The 22378-nt window shown below is 39.6% G+C and overlaps 1 protein-coding gene across 1 annotated transcript in view; it reads left to right on the top strand.

Moving 5' to 3' along the window:
- Nucleotides 1-22378, top strand: part of CDH20 (cadherin 20) — a 118680-nt gene that overhangs the window by 59596 nt on the left and 36706 nt on the right. Inside the window, exon 2 of the mRNA XM_059854288.1 lies at nucleotides 21266-21633. Coding sequence (XP_059710271.1) covers nucleotides 21391-21633 — 243 coding nt within the window. The 5' untranslated portion in view covers nucleotides 21266-21390. The remainder of the gene's footprint in view (nucleotides 1-21265; nucleotides 21634-22378) is intronic.

The raw sequence follows: 22378 nt of genomic DNA, 5'->3' as shown, positions 1-22378 counted from the left end.
ACAGATGCCAATCCTGCAGTGATTGGTTTGGGAAAGTTTTGTTCCCTGCCCAGTCTCAGGGCTGATTGGCAGGGCACCTTTTGAAGTGGTTGATTTTGTTCCTGTTTAAAGTATCAAACCAGGCAGATTCAGTGCCAGAACCAGCAAAGTCAGCCCTCACTTCCCAAGGCTCTGAAGAGAGGTCACCAGTAAGCAGGAAGGTGGGTATGAATTCCTCCCATGAGTGCTGTCTCTTCTTAACTTTACATTGGCAACCACTTTAGAGGTCATCCATAACTTCATCCTGACATGCAATTAATCTTCTATGTTTGTCTTCAAAAGTTTGTTTTCATTGTTTCATTTGTCTGTTTATAAAAAGAATGGACAGCTTTATTCCATATTCAGTTTTCTCCAGCATGGCTCTAATTAAGGCTGATGACAATCTACCCCACGTTATAGGCATGGAGTACACTTTACTGACTCCTCCTAAGTAATAAATGTTTCTAGACAATAAATAATGGTTGAAATTGATCATATTTTCTTGGCAGCAGTATAGGTTTTATTGACTTAGCTGTGGTTTCAGGTCCAAAACAAAGAAACCTGAGTTCTGTCTTCACTGTAAAATACCCTTTTTGAATGTGAGCATTTGTCCATTGGATGGTGACTCGCCAATATGTGACCTGACCAAAAAGAATAACTGGTAACAAGAATGCATGGAGCATAAAACACGGAAGCCTCTCTGAAGTCTATTCTTCTGAAAAGTTGAATTCTTGGGCTTATGACTATAAAAAAGTCAATTCAGAATGGATTTGCTGTTCCAGTTTTGCTGACCGTTCACAGATTTCAGAACTAAAGATCACACTGTAAAACTTACATTTTGCTAATTTTTTTTCTTGCATACCTAATAGAGAATGAACTTATTTTGAATTTTGCACAGCTTCCTCCAGAGACACTTAAAAATTATATTAAATTATGCCATGTCTTTAGTTAATTATTTTAGTTACGGGCTGTTTAAGAAACAAAATTGCTTATTTAAGTTTCACAAGTTACTGAAGTTATTAAGGTCAAAGGGGCACTTTTGGGACTGACATTATAAATTGAAAATATGACTTTGCATTTTACTTTTTTTTCAATCTGTCTTGCTTTTCCCCAGTGTTTTCACTTCTTTTACTAGATTTTTGCTTTTTGTGTATCATGCTAAAATGAACTCTTCTCTATAAAAGACAAAAGCAAGACCCTAGTACTTTATTCTGTTAGGCAAACATTGTCCCAAGTTTTATAGAAAATATTCTACAACTTAGCGTAGGCATGACTTCACCTCTGGTACAGTGTGCAGTTTTGGGCTCCACAATATAAGAATATTAAAGTATTAGCATGTGTTCAAAGGAGGGCAACTAAGATGGTGAAAGGAGTAAAGGGCATGAGCTAGGAGGAGTGGCTGAGGATACTGGGTTTGTTCAGCTTAGAGAATGGGAGACAGGGGTGTGACCTTGTCTATACCTTCCTCCTGACAGGGAAGTGGAGAGGGAGGTGGTGATCTCTTCTTTCTGGTGTCCTGTGATAGGACATGGGGTGACCTTACTAAGACATGTTCCATCCAGTTCCAATAACCTGAAGTTCCAGTAACCCGAAGTTACCTCCTCTGGTCTTCGTTAATTACTCTGTCACAGCTTCATGCTTGATTTTCTGACATGGGTCAGGAGTATGAGAGCTTGAGAAAAAAGAGCTGAAAAGCTGACAGTACTAAGAACTGCTGGAGTTTTTTTCTCTATTAATTTCTCACTGACTTTGTGGCTGGAGGAGTCTGACCAAGACAGAGTAGTAGTTGAGAAGATAGTTTACAGTGAATGATGGTTTTTTAGAGCTTGACTGACAACAGTTTGTTGAAAGGTGTTTGACATATTCTCATTTGATAGCAGTAATCATGTTGGTCAAGAGAAGATCCAAATACTTCTCATTGGCATTCAGCAGCCCCAAGAATTAAGGGTCCCTTTCAAATCTGATAGTTCAGATTTCTATCTGTCAGACAGTGTCAAAGAATTCATTCCTTTGTGTGGTTTCCAGTCTGGCTTTGCCTGGAGAAAGCACTTTGAGCTCATTTCATTTCATCTGCAAAGGAAGATGACAGCTCTTTGCAATAGAAAATTTGTGTCTGATAACTATACTATCTCTTAATACAGTCTTTTCAGCCCAAGACTTCCAAATACCCACTGCAGAGACAAGGCAGAACTCTCCCCATTGATCTGTCAGAGGTTAAGGCTGTACTTTGTGATGCTTTCATGTAGATTAAGGCACAAGATGTAAGTGGTGGGGGACAAAGGCAGGGAAGGAGCTGTGTTTGTGTGGGGGAATATCCAGAATTTATTGTACACTTAATTTTTATTTTTCAAAACATGCCTACATATCTGCAGTCCGTACTGTGTTTCTGGGCTGCCCAGTCCACTCCAGAAACATAGAATATATGTAGAAACATAGAATGGTTATGTTGGAAAAGACCTCTGAGGTCAAGTCCAACCATTAACCTACATGCCAAGTCCATTGCTAAACCATGTCCCTGAGTGCCACATCTAAATGTATTATCAGAAATAGCCCTTCACTTGTGACAATGGTAACTAGATAGTCTGCTCTTAGCTCCCAACTCATTTTCTGTTTGTCAGATATGGGGCATCCACTGAGTCCATGTAGCACAACATCACCTCACTCCTCCGAGCAGTGTCCTGCCCCTGCTATCTACGGCATGACTTCACATAAGCTGTATCCAATCTATTTCTATGCCACGTTGTCACCAGCTAAAATTGGTCTTGTTCCTCCATTTTCTAGCTGAAAAGGGAGAGGAACAGATAAGCCCCAGTTTAATTTGTTCTGGCAATTATTGGAAATCTCCCACAGAGAGAGGAGTCCTTGCCTGTCGGTGCGGAATGACATGCAGCCTCACGGGCCCAGACAAAAGGAGACCCTGCTTTTCTGCAAGTCTATTCAGGCATGTATAGACATATTGGCTGAGGTACCAGCCCATCCGCATCTTAATGGGGAAAAGAGAGAGACAAGGACCTGAAAAAAAAGAAAAAGGAATAAAAACGGTGAAGCGAGGACTGACACTGTGGCATTGAAGGCTTGAAACAAACTGTGCACTGGTGAAGAGAGTGGGGAAAAAACTCTTGACTGGCTAGTCCGGCAGATAACTACATTGCTGCTGTCTGTGTTTCAGAAGTACCAGAATAATTCTGTTATTACAGATAAAGGCTATGCTAAGATTGATTTAGAAATGTGAATTGAAGGTAAGTGTGTTTTGGAGCTGGGGTAGAAGCTAAGCTTTTTTCTTTTCTCTTTCTCTTCCTCTCTTCCGCAATTTCTGAAAATCAGGATTCAACATTAATTCAACCCAAATGAAAGTGTTATGATAAAACACCTCTGAGAAGCATTTTAAAATATAATTTCCTGCAAAATGAGTGCGTAAGTTTATTAAAAAAAAAACCAAAGTGCTAGTCAAAAGGTGAAAGAAATATATTCCATGATTATAGAGGAAGAAAGAGGTTATTTAAGAAATAGCTGAAATGGCAGTTCTTTTTAAATTGTCATGTGAATGCTTTTAAAATGTAATGACAAAGGCAGCTATTCTTTAAGGCTTTTTCCTTATACTCTGCTCCTGAGCCAAGGGGAAAAGTGTTTGTGGAGAAAATCACTTTAAATTCCAGGTAGATTTTTTTTCCTATTCCTCTGGATTAATTTTCTCAATTTTTCCCTTTAAAAATGCTCAAAAATAATAATAATTCTTATGGCCACCTAATTTGTCTACACTGAAAACAGCTGACAGGAAGAAATGCCAAAGTTTGGTCATTGGCATCCCAAAAATGATTTCTTATTGCATTAATAACATATTGCAGAAGAAGAGCTGTAATGTAAATTTAGAAAACAGCAGACCCCCTGCTTGCTTTTAAAGAAGCTGTCGAGACCTATCCAAAGCTCACTGCACTGATTGAAAATGCTTTTGCTAGCTTTGCTGAACTTAGAGCTGATGCATTGTTTATAGGGATTATAACCTTTGCTGTTGTTGTCTGCGACAAAAAATTAATAATGCAGGAAGGTAGCGAACATCAGCTTTCTTTTTGTTAATGGTAATTTCTGTGCAGGATGATTAGAGAATTTTTATGACTGACCAATGCTCTAGTTAGATAAGTTGAATAAACAAAGTTTAAAAGCAAGAACTGTGCCACCAGATACTTAGAAAGTGCATGTGTAATTGCTGGGAAATTAGTTCTTACTGCAATTAGTGGCCATTGTGTTTGAGCATTAATAGCCTGGGGAAAGCATAATAAAGTTGCTCCTAACTGTTGGTAACAACACACTTCTCAGGGATTATTACTTAATTAACAATAATTTGAAAGGGTTGTTCTTCTAAGATGAAACATTCATTTATATGGTGTATCTAAAGAATACCAGATCAAAACATGTCACCTGCTAGGATTTCTCTTGGTCCTTATGTAGTCTGCTTGCCTACATAAAATACTGTATTTGCATCTGAGCTACTTCTTCTGCGGGTCCATGTAATAGGAATTTGTCCCCCCTTGAAAGTTTGCGCATTGTTTTCTCATCATATGGTGTCTTCTGGGTCCGAGCAGATTATGATTTTAATTAGAAATGCTAATATGGCCCGGGAAGCACCTCTCACACCCACTCTTTCCACGCCCTCTACACCAGAACGGGGCAACTGTTTCCCCATCACATGCATTATTCATTCCCAGCCACCTCAACATGAAACATTTGCTCTTGTTCCCACTGTCCACTCATGTAGCTCATGTTCTCCCAGCATGGTTTCCAGGGAATGGTGCCTGTATACCTCACCTCCTGGATTACTGGTCCCGTTCACACACACTGGTGCATCAGTTGAGAAAGAGGCTAGATCATCAGACAAAGAGTGTCTGATTGGTTTGTGATGATGTCTTGTCTTTTTCCTGAAAGTTGCTGCATGCTGTAGTACAAACCAGACTTGTTCTTTGGAGTGGGTTATGTTGAAAAGAGGGCAGAGCTGCTGAGGCAACCTGTTGCACATATTGCCCAGAAGAGCATAAGAAAAATGCAGTGTGTAAACTGAGCTGCAGCAGCAAATGAAAGAACAGAGAAATGCAAACATAGTGAAAGGTACGTTGTAATATTACTATTTATTTTTCTCAGTGGCAGAAAGTACAATTTCTCTGTTGCTTCCTATTGTATGCAGTGGATTGCTCAAAACCAGGAGAGATTTTTAAAAGCATTGTATTTTTGTGTTGGTAAGAAACAATTCATATGCTATGTTCTCTAATATGTGGACAAGCTGTCTGAGACAGTGCTTCAGAATTATTTGGTAGCTGTCTGTTGCATTCACTGGTATGCATATAAGAAGCTCAGAATAATTCCATTATTTGCTACTTACAGTCTGTTCAAGGAGACTGGAAGTTTAGACCTAGGCAATACTGGAAAGTGACAGTGACATGGACAAATTATTCTTAAACTGGTTGCAAAACTCTTCTAATTGAAAAGGTGTTTCGTAAAATAGACATTAGGCACATACATTTCTATTTGTGCTTTCAGAAAATTCCTGTTCAAAGAGCTAATCTGCATGTCTTGACTGTCTAGATGGAAGCTTATATTTGGAAGTAGATTAGACTGACACTTATGCAGAGCCCAGACTCCTGTAGTGGATCAAGACTGATTACAGTGACACAGAATTTCATTCTTATTTCAGTAGAATTTTAAAATTTCCTAGTTCACACAAAATCAAAGGTGTCCTTCTAAATAAAAATCCATGCTGTTCTCTATGTGAGGGCATATCTTATTATGTACAATATAATCAGATTGATATAGTATTGCATCAGAAACAACACAAGCTGTTTTGAAATGAGCCTTGTGGGAACACAAAATATGGGATATATAACAATGTATGTGTTTCTTTGAAGAGAAAGAAGAGTTATAGTGAATGAAGCTCGTGCTAATTAATAATGTTGGACAGACACTATGTTTTTTTCTTGAAATACTGAATGAATATTAAACCAAAAATCAAAACTTTTATTGTCCTTGACATATTTTTTTCCAAGTGACATTGTTCACATTTTTCTAGTTTATTCAGTTTTTCTTCATAGTGAAATGGCCAGGAACTACTGCTACAGAGTCCACTCTCTGAGTTGATGTTGTGTGGGGATTATCATTAAAGAATTCCTGCATTTTTAATAAAAAAATGCTGCAAAGACAGGCTGCCTGTGAAAATCCTCTGCAAGCAAAGAAGTGTGGTCCCCATGCATAGGGAAATCCTCACTTTCCTGCTCCCGCTTCTGACACTGCATGAGAGGCAGTGATTATCTTGCTGCTCCCCTGGAGCCATCCCCCCCAGCTCCCCAGCCAGCTACATTCCTCACACAGTGGAGTGGCACTCTATCAGGGGGTCTCTGAGATCAGAAGAAGAGATTCTGCAGTCCATGGGGCAGAGACTTTCCTCTGCCTGATTTTTGCTGCACAAAGTCTGCAGAGCTTCTGTCCAGGACAGGCACTAGGGGGTCTTTCATCTCCATTTCAGAATGGCTGGAGAGGGTGCAAGCCAGGCACCCTCAGCCATCAGTAGGTGCTTCTCAAGCTTGGCATCCCAGCTGTGGTCTCTGCCAGCTGGAGCAGGTGGGAAGTGCAGGCAGGCAGAGTGGGTGCAGCGGACAAACCACAGCTCAGGTAATTTGCTGGTGGTGCTTGAGACTGCCTGTGTGCAGAACTGGGACAACCCAGTCCTCCACGTGTCTGTGTCACTCCAGCAGACTGCCATTCTCCCTATATCAGTTTTGTAAGATACCACTTCTCTATTTAAATCCTCTAAAAATGCCGCTGTTTGCTGAGGCGTCCCAAGTCAATCACATTCACTGGTTTATTACTCTACTTTCAATATTTAACTAGAAATTATCAGCAACTGACTTAATCAAATCTGATCATTTCTTCAGTGCATCACAAACCATGGATTTAAAGGTGTCTCATAACCCCCTGCCTTAGAGCTGGGACGTGAGCTGCACGCATCTTTGGTTTGCCCTTCCTGGTATTATCAAGTGATGCATTTTCATAAGCACACCTCATCTCCTAGGTAAAATGGACACAGTGCTTTCCATACGCATCATATTATATTGAATTATGTTATATCACTTTATAGTATTTTATATAACATTATATTATACTATTTAATTTTACTTGAGTGAAATATTTGGAAACTCAGTCCCCTTATATTATGCAATTGGAGATCATTCTGGCACTAAAAAGTAGAAAATTTCATTTAGGCTGCATTTTGCTTATTATCATGTGATTGGCAAAAAAAATATTTCTTGAAGGAAAGCTATTCTAGGGGCTGGAGAAGAGGTGATAGATTTTTTGACAGGTAATGCTATGAATTTATATTGCACGTCCATCCCCAGGAATGTCACAGTAGTATAAATATTATCTGAATAAAATTTTAGTTTCTTGAGACATATTTTGTGCCTGCTGTTATTCATTGTTGATAATGAAACAATTGATAGGCTAATGATTCAATATAGGCATTTAACTCTGCCATTTCAATGCCAAACCTACAACACCTAGAGGTAGGTGTTGTAATTCTTTTATGTCTTTTAAATGCATCTGCAGAACTGTAGGTCATATCTTCATGGCTCTGCTCACCTGAATATTCCTACTGAAGTACTCTGGGAGGTGCAAATGAGCCAAGCAAGTAAGACTTACCCTGAGGAAAGTCTGTAGAAATCTAGAGACTTGGACAGAAGATTTTTGGGGAAAAAAAATTGGCTGGGGAGGGAAATTTGGTTCTTATGCGTATTGAAACCATTCACATTGAAACATGGCAAGTCCAAGATCAAATGCAGTAATGTAAAGAGCATCACTGTTAGACATAGGCCAAAAGTAAGACATTCAATGCCAGATTTAGGTGGATTTATATAAACAAAAAAGTGAGTTTAAAAGAGATTAAAAAGAACACTTGTACTCTTACAGAAAGTGTCAATCAATTTTTAAAAGGCAGAGATACCTAGGGTCCCTTTTCTATGTTAACTGCCTAATGCAAAGAAGCATTTCTTGCTGTTCCCTGTGATTCTGTACAGCAAGCTAGGATGGAGTCTCTGGCATTCAAACTTTGTTTTATTGAAAATACCTTGTACTTAATAGGAGGGGTCAGTTAATTATTTTTGCTTGGATATATGGATGTGAACCTATTCTCAGAGGTGGGAATCAATGAGAAAAAAATGAGTAGATAGTCCTTATCTTCTCATATAGGGATTTAAAAGGCAATGGGGAATAATGGTCTTTTACAAAGCTGCAGGGAGTTTGGCCTAGTTAGCACTTTTGTATGCTAACTTAGACTTTAATAAAGTATCAATTAGCACATGCAGAATCAGAGGCCCCTTCTGAATCAATAGAACATCTTTTGATGGTCATTTTATGAAGCAAGGAAGCTCTTCGGTGTGGTTAGGGAGATTACAGAGTAGCTTGCAACACAAAAGTCCTTATACTGGGATCGAGGGTACAACCTCCTGCTTAACAGGACAGTCTCTTTTAAAAGAAACACCATTTAGGCATACAAAGCTCTGGATTTGATTTACCTGCCATGAAATTACTGCTGTTACAGAAGTGGGGATCCTCCAGAGCAAACAAAGTACAGCTGGAGTAAATGCTTTATTCTCCTTTAGCCCCACAGTGTGGCAATCCCGAACAAACACTTTCTGATCATCCCTTCCCTGGAAAGACCCATTTCTTGAGATGATCAAGAAAAGCATAAGGGCTTTTTTCTTCATCTTTTTTCCCCTAATTATCATGAGAAACACTGATCATTCCAGGATTCCGTTGGTATGTTCACACAAGCCTAACAATATTATCCATGCCTGATAAGGTTTCTCTCTACCACACAGTACAACCACCTGGTTTATTTGAGTACTCACGCAGTAAACACAATTGGAACATGTGGATTCAGCCTAACAGAGGAGGAGACAAAGAGGTGGAAAGATCCAAAGAATTTATAGAGTAGACTAGACATAATGAGTCTTCAAACCTTTTATTTTACATTATAAGATGTGATTTTATTTGCATTTCAGGGTTGTAGAAATGTAGGACTTTTCTGTATTCCTTCTGTCTTTTGTTTCTGATGCAAAATCAAAGATCACCTGAACAACATCTGAGATTACTCTCAAGACTTTTCTTAAAAGCTAAACAAAAAAAAAGAGATTTCACAGTTTCTATCAGTCACCTGTTCCAATTCCCACCCATCTTATTCTTAGAGGTTTAGTGTACTTGTAACCTAAATTCCTCTTGCTTCAAAGTAGGCTTACTTCACCTTCACCTGTCCTGGAAACTAAGATGTAGATCAGCACTCTTTGTGTTATACCTGTTAGTATGCATTACAGTTTTTTAAAAACTTGCTTTATGCCCTCATCCAAATCATGTTTTTCCAGACTCAGAAAATACAAATTTTAACCTTTTCACCAGTCCTGTTTTTCCAGACCTCTGCTAAAGTTCCTTGCTGTTTTCCTGGCAGCAGTTTGGGAGTCTGTCCATGTCTCATTTTCAGCTGTGAGGTGCTGCCTTTTTTATGTTGAGGTTGCCAGTAAAAATGCTCCACAGACACGAGACAAGCAGCTTGCCCAGCATCCTGTGGACACAGCACAGAGTGGCATTTTCCTCCTTTGGAACGACCCATGCAACAGTGTTGGCTCCTATTCATTTTCTGGTCATCTCCTTTCCTGCAATTCTGACTCATAGGCTGTTACTCACCTCTCTATGCCTGGGAATTCGATTCTGCTCTTCGAAGGCTTTTGGTTTTCACTTCTTCTTATTGAATTTTCTGGTATTGATTTCCAAACATTTCTCCAGTATACCAAGATCATTTTGAATTCTACCCCCATATTCCCAATTGCTAACAAAATCTCCCAGCCTGGTGTCCTTCTCACCTTTTGTAACTGTTAGCATAACCATTCAGTGTTCTGGTCACGAAGCAAAACCCTGCAGGACCACTCAGTGCTGACTCCCAGTTTAACACTGAGCTGCTGACAGTGGTTCTTCAGGTTGTTTTCCAGTCTGTCACTGTCACTTCACCTGGGTCTCATTGCCCTATGCTGCCTTTGACAATGAGTTGTGGAGTTGTGTGAGACATTTCACAAAGGTCAAGTTGTAGTGCATTTCTCTCATTACACATAGGCTAGGCCAGTTATCTTAACCAAGGAGGAAAATCAGGCTGGTTTTGTTGTCAACTTGTTCTTCACAAATACATGTTTGCTATTCCCTAGGACTTTATTATCCTCTAAATGCTAAAAATTTGTTGTTGGTTCCAGTTACTTTCCATGTACTAAAGTTATAATGGAGATTCACTAATTCACTAATTCACTGGTTCCTCTTCCCCACTGCTCCCTTCTCCTTAAATATAGGTATAATAGTTTTTGTCTGCCATTCCTCTAGGAACTCACTTATCTTCTGTAATCACATGAAGGTATTCACTAATTTTGTCTATTGCTTTAGCTGGTTTCTGAAGTACCTGAGGGAAAATTCAGTGTGGACTGATTAATTTTGCAAGAGATTTCAAAAATGTAGGTTATATGACTTGAGAGAAGACAGAATATAATATATAATATCCCATCAATTTTCACTGGGCACTGTACCTGGCTTTTGGCTATTATGAAGTTGATGAAATAAAAATGGATCAATCTATGTCTTCATGCTTCCCCCAAATTTAAAAGAGAAGTTGAAAAGCTTCAGGAAAAGGCTGGGGAAAAAAGGGGAGAAAGTGAAGTTAGTATTTATACTGCTACATTTTTTAAAAGAGAAAAAAACGATTCTTCAGTCAGAAGGAAGAAATCAAAACTCACGCTTCAGTGCATAAACTGATTACAAGGGTCAGCAAGGAATTGTTCTCACCATTTCCATCATCTCACAACAGTACAGTCTTATTTTTTATGGTTAACTAAAGATTATGTATCAAGCAGGATCACATTATTGACCTCAGCATTGAATACTAGTGCTTATTCCCATTGTTCTTTATTTTCCACTTCTTCTTCCCCTCTCTGAAACTTCAAATGCAAAATATCTAATTAATCAGACTTCTCCAACAAGGAGATAGAAACAAATTACATCAAGTCTGGAGTTTTCAGCTCTAACTTGAAGCGAAATTTCTGTGTGTAACCATCTTCCAAGCAAATTATTTAAGTATGCATGCATGTTTTTCACATCTCACACATTTTCCCAGCAATCTGTAGTTCAATATCTAAGAAAAATACCACTTTTCCTTTTTTTACATGTTCTCTCATTAGGATTTCACTTGTGTCAGAGTAGAAGACCACTCCATTTCCACTTGGGATGTACCATTTTTCCAGCTTCCTGGTGTAATCCTCTTTGCTGCTCTTAGTCACAGCTCTTCTGATGTCAAGTTTCTTTTGTCAGAATTTCTTTCATTTCTGAACTACCTCTTTCAAAGCATGTGAAGAGGGAGTTTAACTATTTGGAAGTACCAGCTACTGGCAATTTCCAAAGGCAATAATCTCAACACTAGAGCAGAGATCTAGTTTGACAAGCCCGTCCTGGTCCCTCAAAAGGCTGCAGTGCAGAATTTGCTGATAAAAAGGCACATCCGTAGGTAAGAAGGAATACATCTAGAACGTATGTAAGAAGAATCTTGTTGCTGAAGTACACCTACACATCTGAGAAAGGATCTTCAAATTATTTGAGGGGTTACATGAAGTGGCTACCAACAGTGGGAGAAAGGGGCCTTGATGTCCCTGCAGCTGCTGCTTGTAGGGTCTCTCCATGTTCATGTGCTGCGTTCAGGATCATTAGTTCTTTGTACACCCCAATGTCTCCCTGCCTAAAGAGGAGGTGTGCCTAAATATTGGAGGTACTAAATGACCTTTTAGTGACCATCAGTAACAGTGAATGAAAGCCATACCTTACTTTCAGGTCCATACTCAAAAGCTTGCATTGATGTGCTCCACTGATCGCTGAAAATGCTTTAAAGCAGCAGGGAGACCCCTAGAATTTATATGCAAATAAAATTTTTCTCTAAGACTTTTAACAAACAAGTGAAGAGGAATAGAACTACAAAGCCTGGTTTATTATGGTAATGTCTTTCCCTCGTATCTCTTCCTTCATATGCATTAATTTCAGCTCCTTACAGCTGCCTTGTCATAACAGCTAACATACCTCAGTTACTATGGCAGAGCTGCATGCAAGATGATCCCTTAGTCAAGAGATTGTATAACTGCCCATACTTTCCTCAGTGAAACCATCAACCTGGTTCTCACTTCTCAAATAAACCTGCTAATCCCCAGGGAGCAGATAGAAATGCTGGGCAAACAGTTGGACTCAATGATCTTAGAGGTCTTTTCCAACATTAATGATTCTATGATTTTATGAAATACAGCAATCCTTGGGATCTCTCCTTTCACAATGCTAAGAGAATATCAGTGCAATTATATTACCGCATAAGCTCATTTCTTTGGGAAATCAGACTCAAAACAGCTGCAGAAGACTCTTCCCTCTGAAGGACAGCAACCAGATGGCTCACAGCAGATAATGGAAGGATGGGAATTTTGGCCAAGAATACCTCAGCTCTTACAAAAGCTGCTATTACATCACCATTACAAATTGAATACTAAAACAGATGGAGCACAGGATTTTGGATTCTTCTCTGAACAATTTACCTGTAACAAACTGACAAGCAAAGAGTTTGCCAGCAAGACAAAAGATCTTTTATATTCTAGTAAATGCTTGTTCTGCTTAGCCATTAAGCAATCCAGACAGAGGAACTGCTTCATCTAGGAAATGGGAGACACCGGGAAAGTTGAAAACATGTGCCAAAAGTGGATGATGAAGAAGATGGAAAATAGATAATGCATACTTCTTTGTGAGGGGTAGGTGTTGTTAAAGAATGTCACATTTATAGGAGGACAATTAGATGACACATTACACACACTCTTGTGGAAACTGCAACAGTTGAGTTTGAAGACCAAAACCTAGAGGCTGGCATGCAAAGCATGTGAGGTTGTTTTTCAGGCTTTCTGAACCTTTTTGCTTGCTGTCTTAGAACTAGGACAAATGAGGTCAGCACATATTTATTGCTTCTTACTTTATTCTTTCAGCTTGAAAGTGTCCTGTGAAGGCTAAGCACTCATATTCTGTATTTCTAGAAACACTTTGAAGCTAGGTGAAAAAAACAAGGTAGACTCTAGTATTTCAGAGAGAGAAGGAGGCTGTAAGACTTCTGTTTCTTTTGCTGGTTTGGTTTCATATACTGTAGATTGGAGATGACTTGAAAATGTTCATCCTGTTGGTTAGTAGTATATGTCCTCATGCTCAGACAAGGCAATCAATGAGATCAGGGGAGGTGCAGCTGCCAGTGTTGTGCTGCTGAGGAATGTCAGAGTCAAGAAATGGGAATTAGAGGGAAGATTTTCACCTTCAGAGCACCTATAGTTTTTTTCTAAGTTAAAGAATATCCTTTCCCTATGAAAAGACACCATTAAAAAAACCCAAACAACAACAACAACAAAAACCACAAACCAAAAACAACAACAGAAAATCCATCCCACTATCCACTAAATGCCAGTGGGTGCATACAGTAATTATGAGAGATGGCAAAATATTAATTTTTGGTCAGAAAAAGAAATTACCTGTTCAATTCTTTGTCTTCAACAGCTGCTTTTGGAAATGAGTTGAGGTCCATTTCTAATATGACAAAATGCTGTATGACATGCCAAATTAACAAGGAACAAAGTCACAATGAAACTAGGAAGTTTTCTTCACCAACAACCTCACATAGGCCCTTGCCAATCATTGGGTTTGATCTTTATGCGTGGGAAGAAATATTACCTCTACATGGTGCAGGCAGACAGCTGCTTCTCATATCTGTCACCAAATGAGAGATAACACCTTTTCTGTCTTTGGCATTTGGGGTTATCAGGGAGCCTTATCGCTAATCATCCAGTAGCTGTGGGATAAGAAAGAGATCATTTTTCACTGCTATGTAGAAATATGTCGTATTGTGGGGATTAACAGACATAAAATGCAAAGTCTGGAAGCTAAAGAACATGACCTGCTGCTGTAGCCACCATGCAGCACAGGCAGGGACACCTCAGGTTCAAAACACATTACAGGTGTGCAACAGGAACAGATTTTATCCCATAGCAGGGGAATGGCAGATGCCTGAATTGCTCAGGGGCCTGGAGACATGTCTGAGCAGAGGCTCCTGGTACAGCTGCAAAAAAGGTCACACTTTGAGGAGAGGAAGGGCTTTATGGTTTGTTTTGTTTTGTTTTTTAAATCACCATATGTGCTACTCTATATGAACATCAATTCACAATTTAGAGTTATTTGTACAGGCTTTTTGACAGCATGGAAAAAGTAGTCAGGATATGAGAATTAAAAGGAGTTTTTGCTTAATAATGAAAGCATAATTAGTATGATTTTCATAGGTTTTGTGTATCTTGCACATCCTTGCTGAAAGAGGGGTTGTTTTATCTGAAATTTATTTGAATTTTGCAGTGTATTTGCAATGCTACACTTAGTTCCTGTTGAAGTTGACTTCAGCAGAGTTAGTTAGACATGCATGGAGCTTCAGAAACCATCCTGTACTTCTGTACTGCTCTTTACAGGAGTATTTACAGTGCCCCACACTGAGAAAAAGCTGGGGATCAGATCTTCCCCAGATGCAAGTTATCAGCATAATTCTATTTGGAAATGTTTACTTTGTAATTGTGTGTGTCTTTTATTCTTTTTGATCTTTTTATGCATCTATAACCATAGGGCTGGGATTTATACGATGGGACTCCCTCTGTCATTCTGTGGGATTTTTCGCTCTGCAGACACTCCAAAGCTTTGAAGGACTTCAGATCTTGAACAAAATGAGTTCACTGATGTGTCCCAGGAGAGACTGTTGACTAGTCTGTAGATATAATTTTATGACAATGGATTGTATTTGGAGTTAATGTTTATGCACCATATGGTACATTGTCAAGTTCCATTGTATTTATGAAGGTCTTAATAAAGTGAAGTAAAAATAAAAATACATGTTTAGGCCAGTCTGTTTTCAAGAAAAGTAACTAGTGCCTCTAGATTTTTCCTTTTAACTTAAACGTGCCCATAAAGTATAACAACAGGTAATAGTAACAGTAGGACTGTCCTAGGCCAGAGATAAAACATAGGAAGTTCTGGAAGTAGTACAGAAACATTTAGGACTAGAATTATGCAGCCTGTTTAGAGATAACTAAATTAGGTACTGCATGCATTAGGATTTCTAAAATCGTAGAGTTACAGGATCACAGAATGGGTCAGGCCAGAAGGGACCACAGTGGTCACCCTGCTGGACCAGGGTCATCCCAGAGCACATGGCACAAAATTGCAACCAGACAGCTCCTGCATATCTCCTGTGAGGGAGACTCCACAACTTCTCTGGGAAATCTGTTCCAGTGCTTAGTCATCTCCACAGTAAAGAAGTTCCTCCTCGTGTTCAGGTGGAACTTCATGTGCATCAGTTTCTGCCCATTGCCTCCTGTTGCACAGCACTGCTGAGCAGAACCTGGATTCATTCTCTTGACACTCTCCCTTCAGATACTTATAGACATTGATGAGGTTCCCTCTCAGTCCTTCTTGCGACTGAGCAGGCCCAGTTCCCTCAGCCTCTCCTTGTAGGAGCGATGTCCAGTCCCTTGATCGTCTTGATTGCCCTCTGCTGGACCTGCTCCAGGAGCTCCATGTCTCCCTTGTGCTCAGAAGCCCAGAACTGGTAACAGCACTCCAAGATATAACCTCACTAGGGCTGAAAAGGAGACAAGTAGGGCATTAAATTCTTAAGAAATTTTATTTTCTGGATCAGCAGAGCCTCCGTCCCTGGTGGGTGATTTTAACTCCCGTTGGGTGGTGTGTCTGGTGCAGAATACAGCCTACAGCTGCTTACTGACTGGTGCTCCTGTGGGCTTATTGCAAAGGTGCCTTATGCCAAAGCAGCAAGCAAATGAGGGTACAGGAGCCCTAAGAGCTAATCTGTGAAAACATAAAAGAATAATCCATTTCATGGTGGGTAAAAAATTGCACAGGACTCCCACCTCCACCTTGGTTTAAAATATCAAAATTGAGAAATGCAAGAAACAAAGCAAATAGCTCATTTGGAGAATTCTTTTTAGTAAAATTTAATTTCTACTTCTTACTGTGGTCATTACTAGTCTCTTTAGTTTCTTTTTCAAAATACTGGGAGGAAAATCTTTAAATATGTCATTAAACACAGAAATCACTTTCCTTAGCATATTCCTAGTGCAGTGTATGTGCTGCTAAGAAACATGACATATTTGAAATATTTACTTAAGAAGTATTACATGAATTTATGTACTCATGTACAGAGAAAATAGAAGGGGGAGTTTAATACTGGTTTCCTCTCTCCCCCACTTTCTCAGTGTAATACTCCAAATGAATTGCCTCCACTCATGTGCCTGCACGGGTTCCACTAAGGTCTGTAGCATTCTACAAGAGTGCTGAGAACACACAGCAAAACCCATTGCAAGGACCAGGCATAAAAGATGTAACCATGTAATTCATTTTATGAATGCAAATAGTCCACTGACTTTCTGGGAGACCACTTGCTCATTGTGATGAATACAGTAAGCATGTCAGTAAAGCTTTTCAAGTTTGAGCTTTTTGACTATAAAATCCTTGGCATTTATGTAAATATGTATTGAGCACAATGCATTTCAATCCCAGTGGAACTCTCTAGGTGCCCATATGGTCATCCAAACTATTAATGTTTTTTATCCTTTTGTTGGAAGTGTTGTTCTCTTCAGAATTAACAAGATAAATGGGTCACTTGCAAGAAATGCTAGAAGCTGATTCTGGCAGTTACTTCATTTTGCTTTTCATCTATGCCCAGAATTAGCTATTGATTAAGAATAACTTAATTACAGAACAAATATGTGCTGGGGCCGGCGGGGGGGGGGGGGAGTGTCTGTAGAATTGGAGCATGAAGAGTAGTTCACACGTGGAATATGCCTACTTTAACTTGCAATATGGGCTAAAAGAGAAATTAATATTTTCATTGGTGAACACTTTTTTTGTGGAATAATTAGGTAGTTCCTTTGTACCGTGTATGGACCACAAGCAGCACAAAGATCAATCAGATCTTCATGGATCTTTATGAAACCAAAAGTTGTATTGGTAACTGCTGACTGACAAAAAAAAAGGATTTTCAGCAATGCTTGCAAGGCAAGAACAGATAAAGTAACCTAAACAACCGACCTGATAATCAAATATTCATCACAAAAGCTGGGGCAAGAAAGGCATTCACTTTGGGCCAGGGATATAAACTGCACAGATACACCTACCTGTTTTACCACAGAATAGACAACTGTGAGAAACAAAATGAAACATTTAAGTTATTCTTGAAAAATAAAGCACCCTCTGCAGAAATCTCACAAATTTTGGTCATGTAAGTTTCCAAGGCTCAATAATTTTTGTGTCTCAGCAAGGAAAACAAGATTTCTCTCTCTTTACTGCCTTCAAATTCTTTGCACGTCCCCATGCTGAGTCATGAAATGTGTTTCTGTAATATATTTCATATGGCAAGAAGAGGCTCATCAATTCCATCTTTGCAGATTTCCTTAAGAATGCATTTTGAAGGGCTCCAAGAAACAATTTGCATTAAGGGAACATTAAAAGTTCAGTTCTGCCTCACTCAGTAATGCCAAGTAACCCTTCCTGTATGATGGGACCCCCTGATTCCCTGCAAAGAACAGAATCTGCCTCCAAGCCTGAGCCATCCATCTGTGGCAAAAACCACCACTGTGGACCACCCAAGTCTAGAGACTCACCAAGCTAATCCACCCAAGCAGCTGGCTCTTATCCTAACCAAGTGTTGTGTCTGCAGCTGAAGTGACCCTGTCCTCATCCATCACCCTCATCTGCATGAGTCCCCTGAGAGGCTCAGTTACCCATGGCCTTAACTGTAGCTCAGCCACCACTTGTGCTACCACACAGTCCAAACCCTAAATGTCTGTGAATGCTTTTTATGCCGCTGAGAAACGCCTTCCTTGGCCTGCAGGCCTTGCTGATGCAGAAGCCAAGAGCACACATCTGGGGCTGGTGACACTGTAGGAAAAGAGACCCAGACAGATCAGCAGCACCTCAGCCCAGGAGTTAGCAGAGGCCTTTTTCATCCCTTTAACACCAGCTGAGGACCTGAGACAGAAAAAAAGGTCATTCTCCTTCAGTCTCGGAGAGGAACCACTGTGGACTAAACATTGTTATTAATGGTATCAATTTGCCCTTAGGTGAGGAGCAAAATGCAGTGAGTTTGAGCCTGCTTGCTCATAGTTTTGGAAAGGCATGAGAAACCAGAAACTCTGCTATTAACAAAGAAAAAAAAAAAACTCCTCTGTTCCACTTCAGTACTACTGCTTTCTTCCATTTCTACAAAAATATATGATCATGTCGCCATGGGCTGGCAGTAAATGGGGAAATTACTGGTACTCAAGGAAGGAACATCCTTTTACAAGACTTTACATTACTTAATGGCAAGTTTCTTGACAGTTGCCATACCCCAGAATAAGATTGCATTGGGAATAAGAAATGTTCTTTGGGATACTGCTGCCAGGGACTGCTGAGTTGTACACTGTTTTCAAAAAAGGTTCCTCATGGAACTGCACATTCAGATAGCAAAAGCTGTTCTCACAAAGAGCTTGAAGCATTTATATCACTCCTCTTGACCTTTTTTTCACTGCTTTTACTTACCTTGCTTCTTCCTGATTTAATGCACATGTGGATGAAAAGCATCCTGATGATCAGATTTCTTTTGCTACTGCCTCCTTACAGGTATACTAGTAACTCTGCAAGTTCATTTAACAATGTCTTGACACCTTGCCAAAGCACTGTTGATCCTTGATGGCTGAACTTAATTGCAGGAGACACCTGGCACCATTAGTTTTGAATTTGTGGTTTGAGAATTCACCTACAAACACAATTCTGATTTCCACAGGAATTGGTCCATCGTGTTGTATCACCTCTTTGTCACATTAACAAAAATGCAACTGTGCAGTAGGGAGAGTTTCTTAAAGCAAAAACTCCAGGTAGGACCTTAGCTGCTGGATCATAGCCTGCCCCCAGTTACTCTTCTCGTTGCAGGGTGTATTCCCTCAAATTATATTGGGAGGTGGTGGGAAGCTCTTCCCCACATTTACTCACCAGCAAAACATGGATTGTAAATAATGTCCCCCTGATTTTGCTGAGAACAACTTGTTGTTTAGAACATGCCAAGAACATGGTGGGCATACTTATGAGTGGAGGGCTTCAGCATTCTTTCCCCCAGTGTAGAGGTGTGTTTGAAGTTTGGAGCAAAGGCATCACAGGACAAAGAGAGGCAAGCCCTGCACACATAGTTCTTGGACATAGTTCTCCTGTGGCTGTGGGCATCCAGCAGGGACTGTGAGCCACCTCCCTGCCTCTCACAAACAGCTGACAACTTCTTCATGGAGTGACAGACACACAGAGATTGCTGTGGTCCTTCTGGGCTTGTACTGCTTAGGGTAAATCCCCATTCTTTAGTTGTGCAGACAATAAACCCTTGCATATGATGTAGCCAGTGTCTAATCAACCAGCAGTTCTGTACATTGCTCTGCTTAGAAGGATTTTACCATGTTCTGTGCTTGTAGTTTTGACTTTCTTTGTCATATCTATTTAGGCTTAGGTTGTAAACTTTTCAAGGTAAAGAACCCATTAGTTTGCTATACTTCACAGCTGGCTAGCAGCACTGTGTGGTCATACTTCTGGGCTTTATCCTTGGAAACATTATTTCGTGTAGAAATTAGTCTTAGGTGGTCATTTTGTCTCTACTGCCCCTGTGGACATCACTTAAAGATTTAAACTGCCCTTTTCAGATTTCAGCCAACTTTTGGATTATTTTTTAAATTTCTGTTTCAGTAGATTTCTAAGTGTACCCAGTTCTCCAGATGTAACAGCCTTTATGCCAGGGAATTCACAACCACACTCTTCTTCTCTGTTAAAAACATAGCATTGTCTCAGTCTTTACTTTAAAGTCATGCAACTGCCTAAGATACTTCTTTATAATTTTAAAATCTTTCAAGGATTCCAGCTGGAAATATTTGGCAGACATCTCCTGGTACATTTATTTCCACAGGATAAAACAATTAACTAAGCCTAAACACCTAAGTGTAGAAACAGCAGTAAAAGTAAGTGTGAACTACTGGCTTAAGACTCAGACCTCCATGTGCCTTTCCTAATTAGTCTGTTTGTCATGAAAAAATGTTGGTTTTTTTTTTTGTTTTAAAAAAGAAACATCCTGTTAGTCATGAATGTTCTTTAAAGGAGCAGTAAAAATACTGGACCAACAGAGGATGTATGGAGTGTTTTGACAGAGTAACTTGTGTGCAGCACTAGATCAAGGTCAGCAAAATGGTTTGCTAAAGGTTTGCCACAATCCACAGCCTGGAGTGAGGTCACCAACTAAACTGACTTTATGACAAGACCCTAGACTGATGAGAAAACATCCTCTGATAGAGGTCATTATTCCTTTGCCTAAACAGGTCTTTAAGGACTGTGAAAGAAAAAAAAATGTGTGAGCAAGATTTCTTGGACATAGAGTATGTGGCCATCAGCACTCTGAAACATTTTGTGGGTTATAAAATTATTAACTGACCATTCAAATTCTAGAAATGTTGCATTTGTAGCAGCAATCAGTTCCTCAGAGAGGAGGCAACAGAGTGTGAAACCTGAATTCAAGCAACAGAGAGGCTGAGAGAATAATTAAAGCCAGAAATAACTTGGAGCTTCCAGAAATTATACTCAAGGTTTGCAATATAGCAGTAATATCTGTACTTATGTAGACATGTGTGCATGGACGTGTGTGTAATGACAATGGCACAGTTTCCAAACAGAAAGATGGTTGCTAAATATTGTTCTTCAGCTATCACAATTTTCCAGAGTGAACTGTATTTAAATATTCTCTAAGGACTTCTGGTCATAAATATTTCTAAAAAGTATGCACTTAACTCATGCCAATCAATATCATAAAGCAACCCTACAGCTAAATTAGCAAAGTCAAGAACTCATACTTATTGACTAAACCCTGATATGACTTGTATCTAAGGCTCCAAGTCTTCAGCTTATATAGTAATAGTATTTCTGTTTTCAAAAGTTGTGCATCCTGATCTTACATTTTTATATAGAGGATGAAATACTTTATAGCCTATTTGTCTATTGAGAAAACTCATTTGCCTTGAGGAAGAAGGCGTCCTCTTATGAATTTCCTTTAACTTTACAGGATACTGCATTTCTGAGAACCAGGATCTCTTCTGGACATTTCCAAGGACTCCACAGAGGACCTACTTCATTCTCAAGGGACCCAAGTTACTGTGTTTGGACTTTTAAGTCAGTCCTAGTATACGGATGTGGACTTCAGGTAGAATGAGCAATGCAAAGAATTTGTTTGGACTTGGTGTCTCCTTGTATTTTTGGGGACTGATGGACCTTACTACAACTGTGCTGTCAGGAAGTGCCAGGCCCCTCACTGAAGGGCAAGAAGACAACCTGTCAGACAAGCTGCATCAGCGAATGAAGAGGAGCTGGGTGTGGAACCAGTTTTTTGTTCTGGAGGAATACACAGGAACCGACCCTCTTTACGTTGGGAAGGTAAGATCCACAGTGGGAGGATGTCTGTAAGAGTGTATCCATCTGAGTATCTGCAGATTGTGGTGAAAAACGGGATGTTTCCTCAAGTGCCTTTGCCTTCTTTCCTCCGCATTAATTTCACTTCTGCTCCCAAGAGCTTTTGCCCCATGTCACCTTTGTTTGGGAAGAATTTCTGTTTCAAGGGGCTGTCAATATATTTGCCTATTTCAAAGAGATCTGCTGCATCAATCTTCATCTGCAATTTGAGGCAGTGTTATAAAATCTGCAGCAATTTTTCCAGGGACTCCTACAATGTCAAGGCAAAACAAGGTTATATTGACATATAAGGATTAGGAAAGAAAGGAAGAGTTTGTGATCATGCTTCTGTCCATGATCAAGTCAGCTAGAAGCTGCAGTTCAAAATCAAATTAAATAGCCAGTTTCCCTTGAAAACTGACATTTTAGTTTTTGTTTTCTGTAAATCTTCAGGGTCAGAGTATCTTCTTGCTTACTGCATCTTGACTGCAGGTTAATTTTGTGGACTACAGAGAAGTTGCTCCGGATCTAGAAGGGTAGATGGACACCTCATTAAATCCAACTATGAAGGCTCCTATTTTTAGATCCCCTTATGCCCCAAGAATCTACCCATCAGTACAAATATGTGTAAAATATATTCCTGAGCTCATCTTATACATATACTTGGTAATATTTTGCATTTACTTTTCTGTGTCTCCTTGAGGAAGAAGCTGATGGAAATCAGACAGTG

This window comes from Haemorhous mexicanus, chromosome 1 (genome assembly GCF_027477595.1).
Source record: "Haemorhous mexicanus isolate bHaeMex1 chromosome 1, bHaeMex1.pri, whole genome shotgun sequence".
NCBI classification, from domain to species: Eukaryota; Metazoa; Chordata; class Aves; order Passeriformes; family Fringillidae; genus Haemorhous; species Haemorhous mexicanus.
This window is presented reverse-complemented; position numbering and strand designations above follow the sequence as displayed.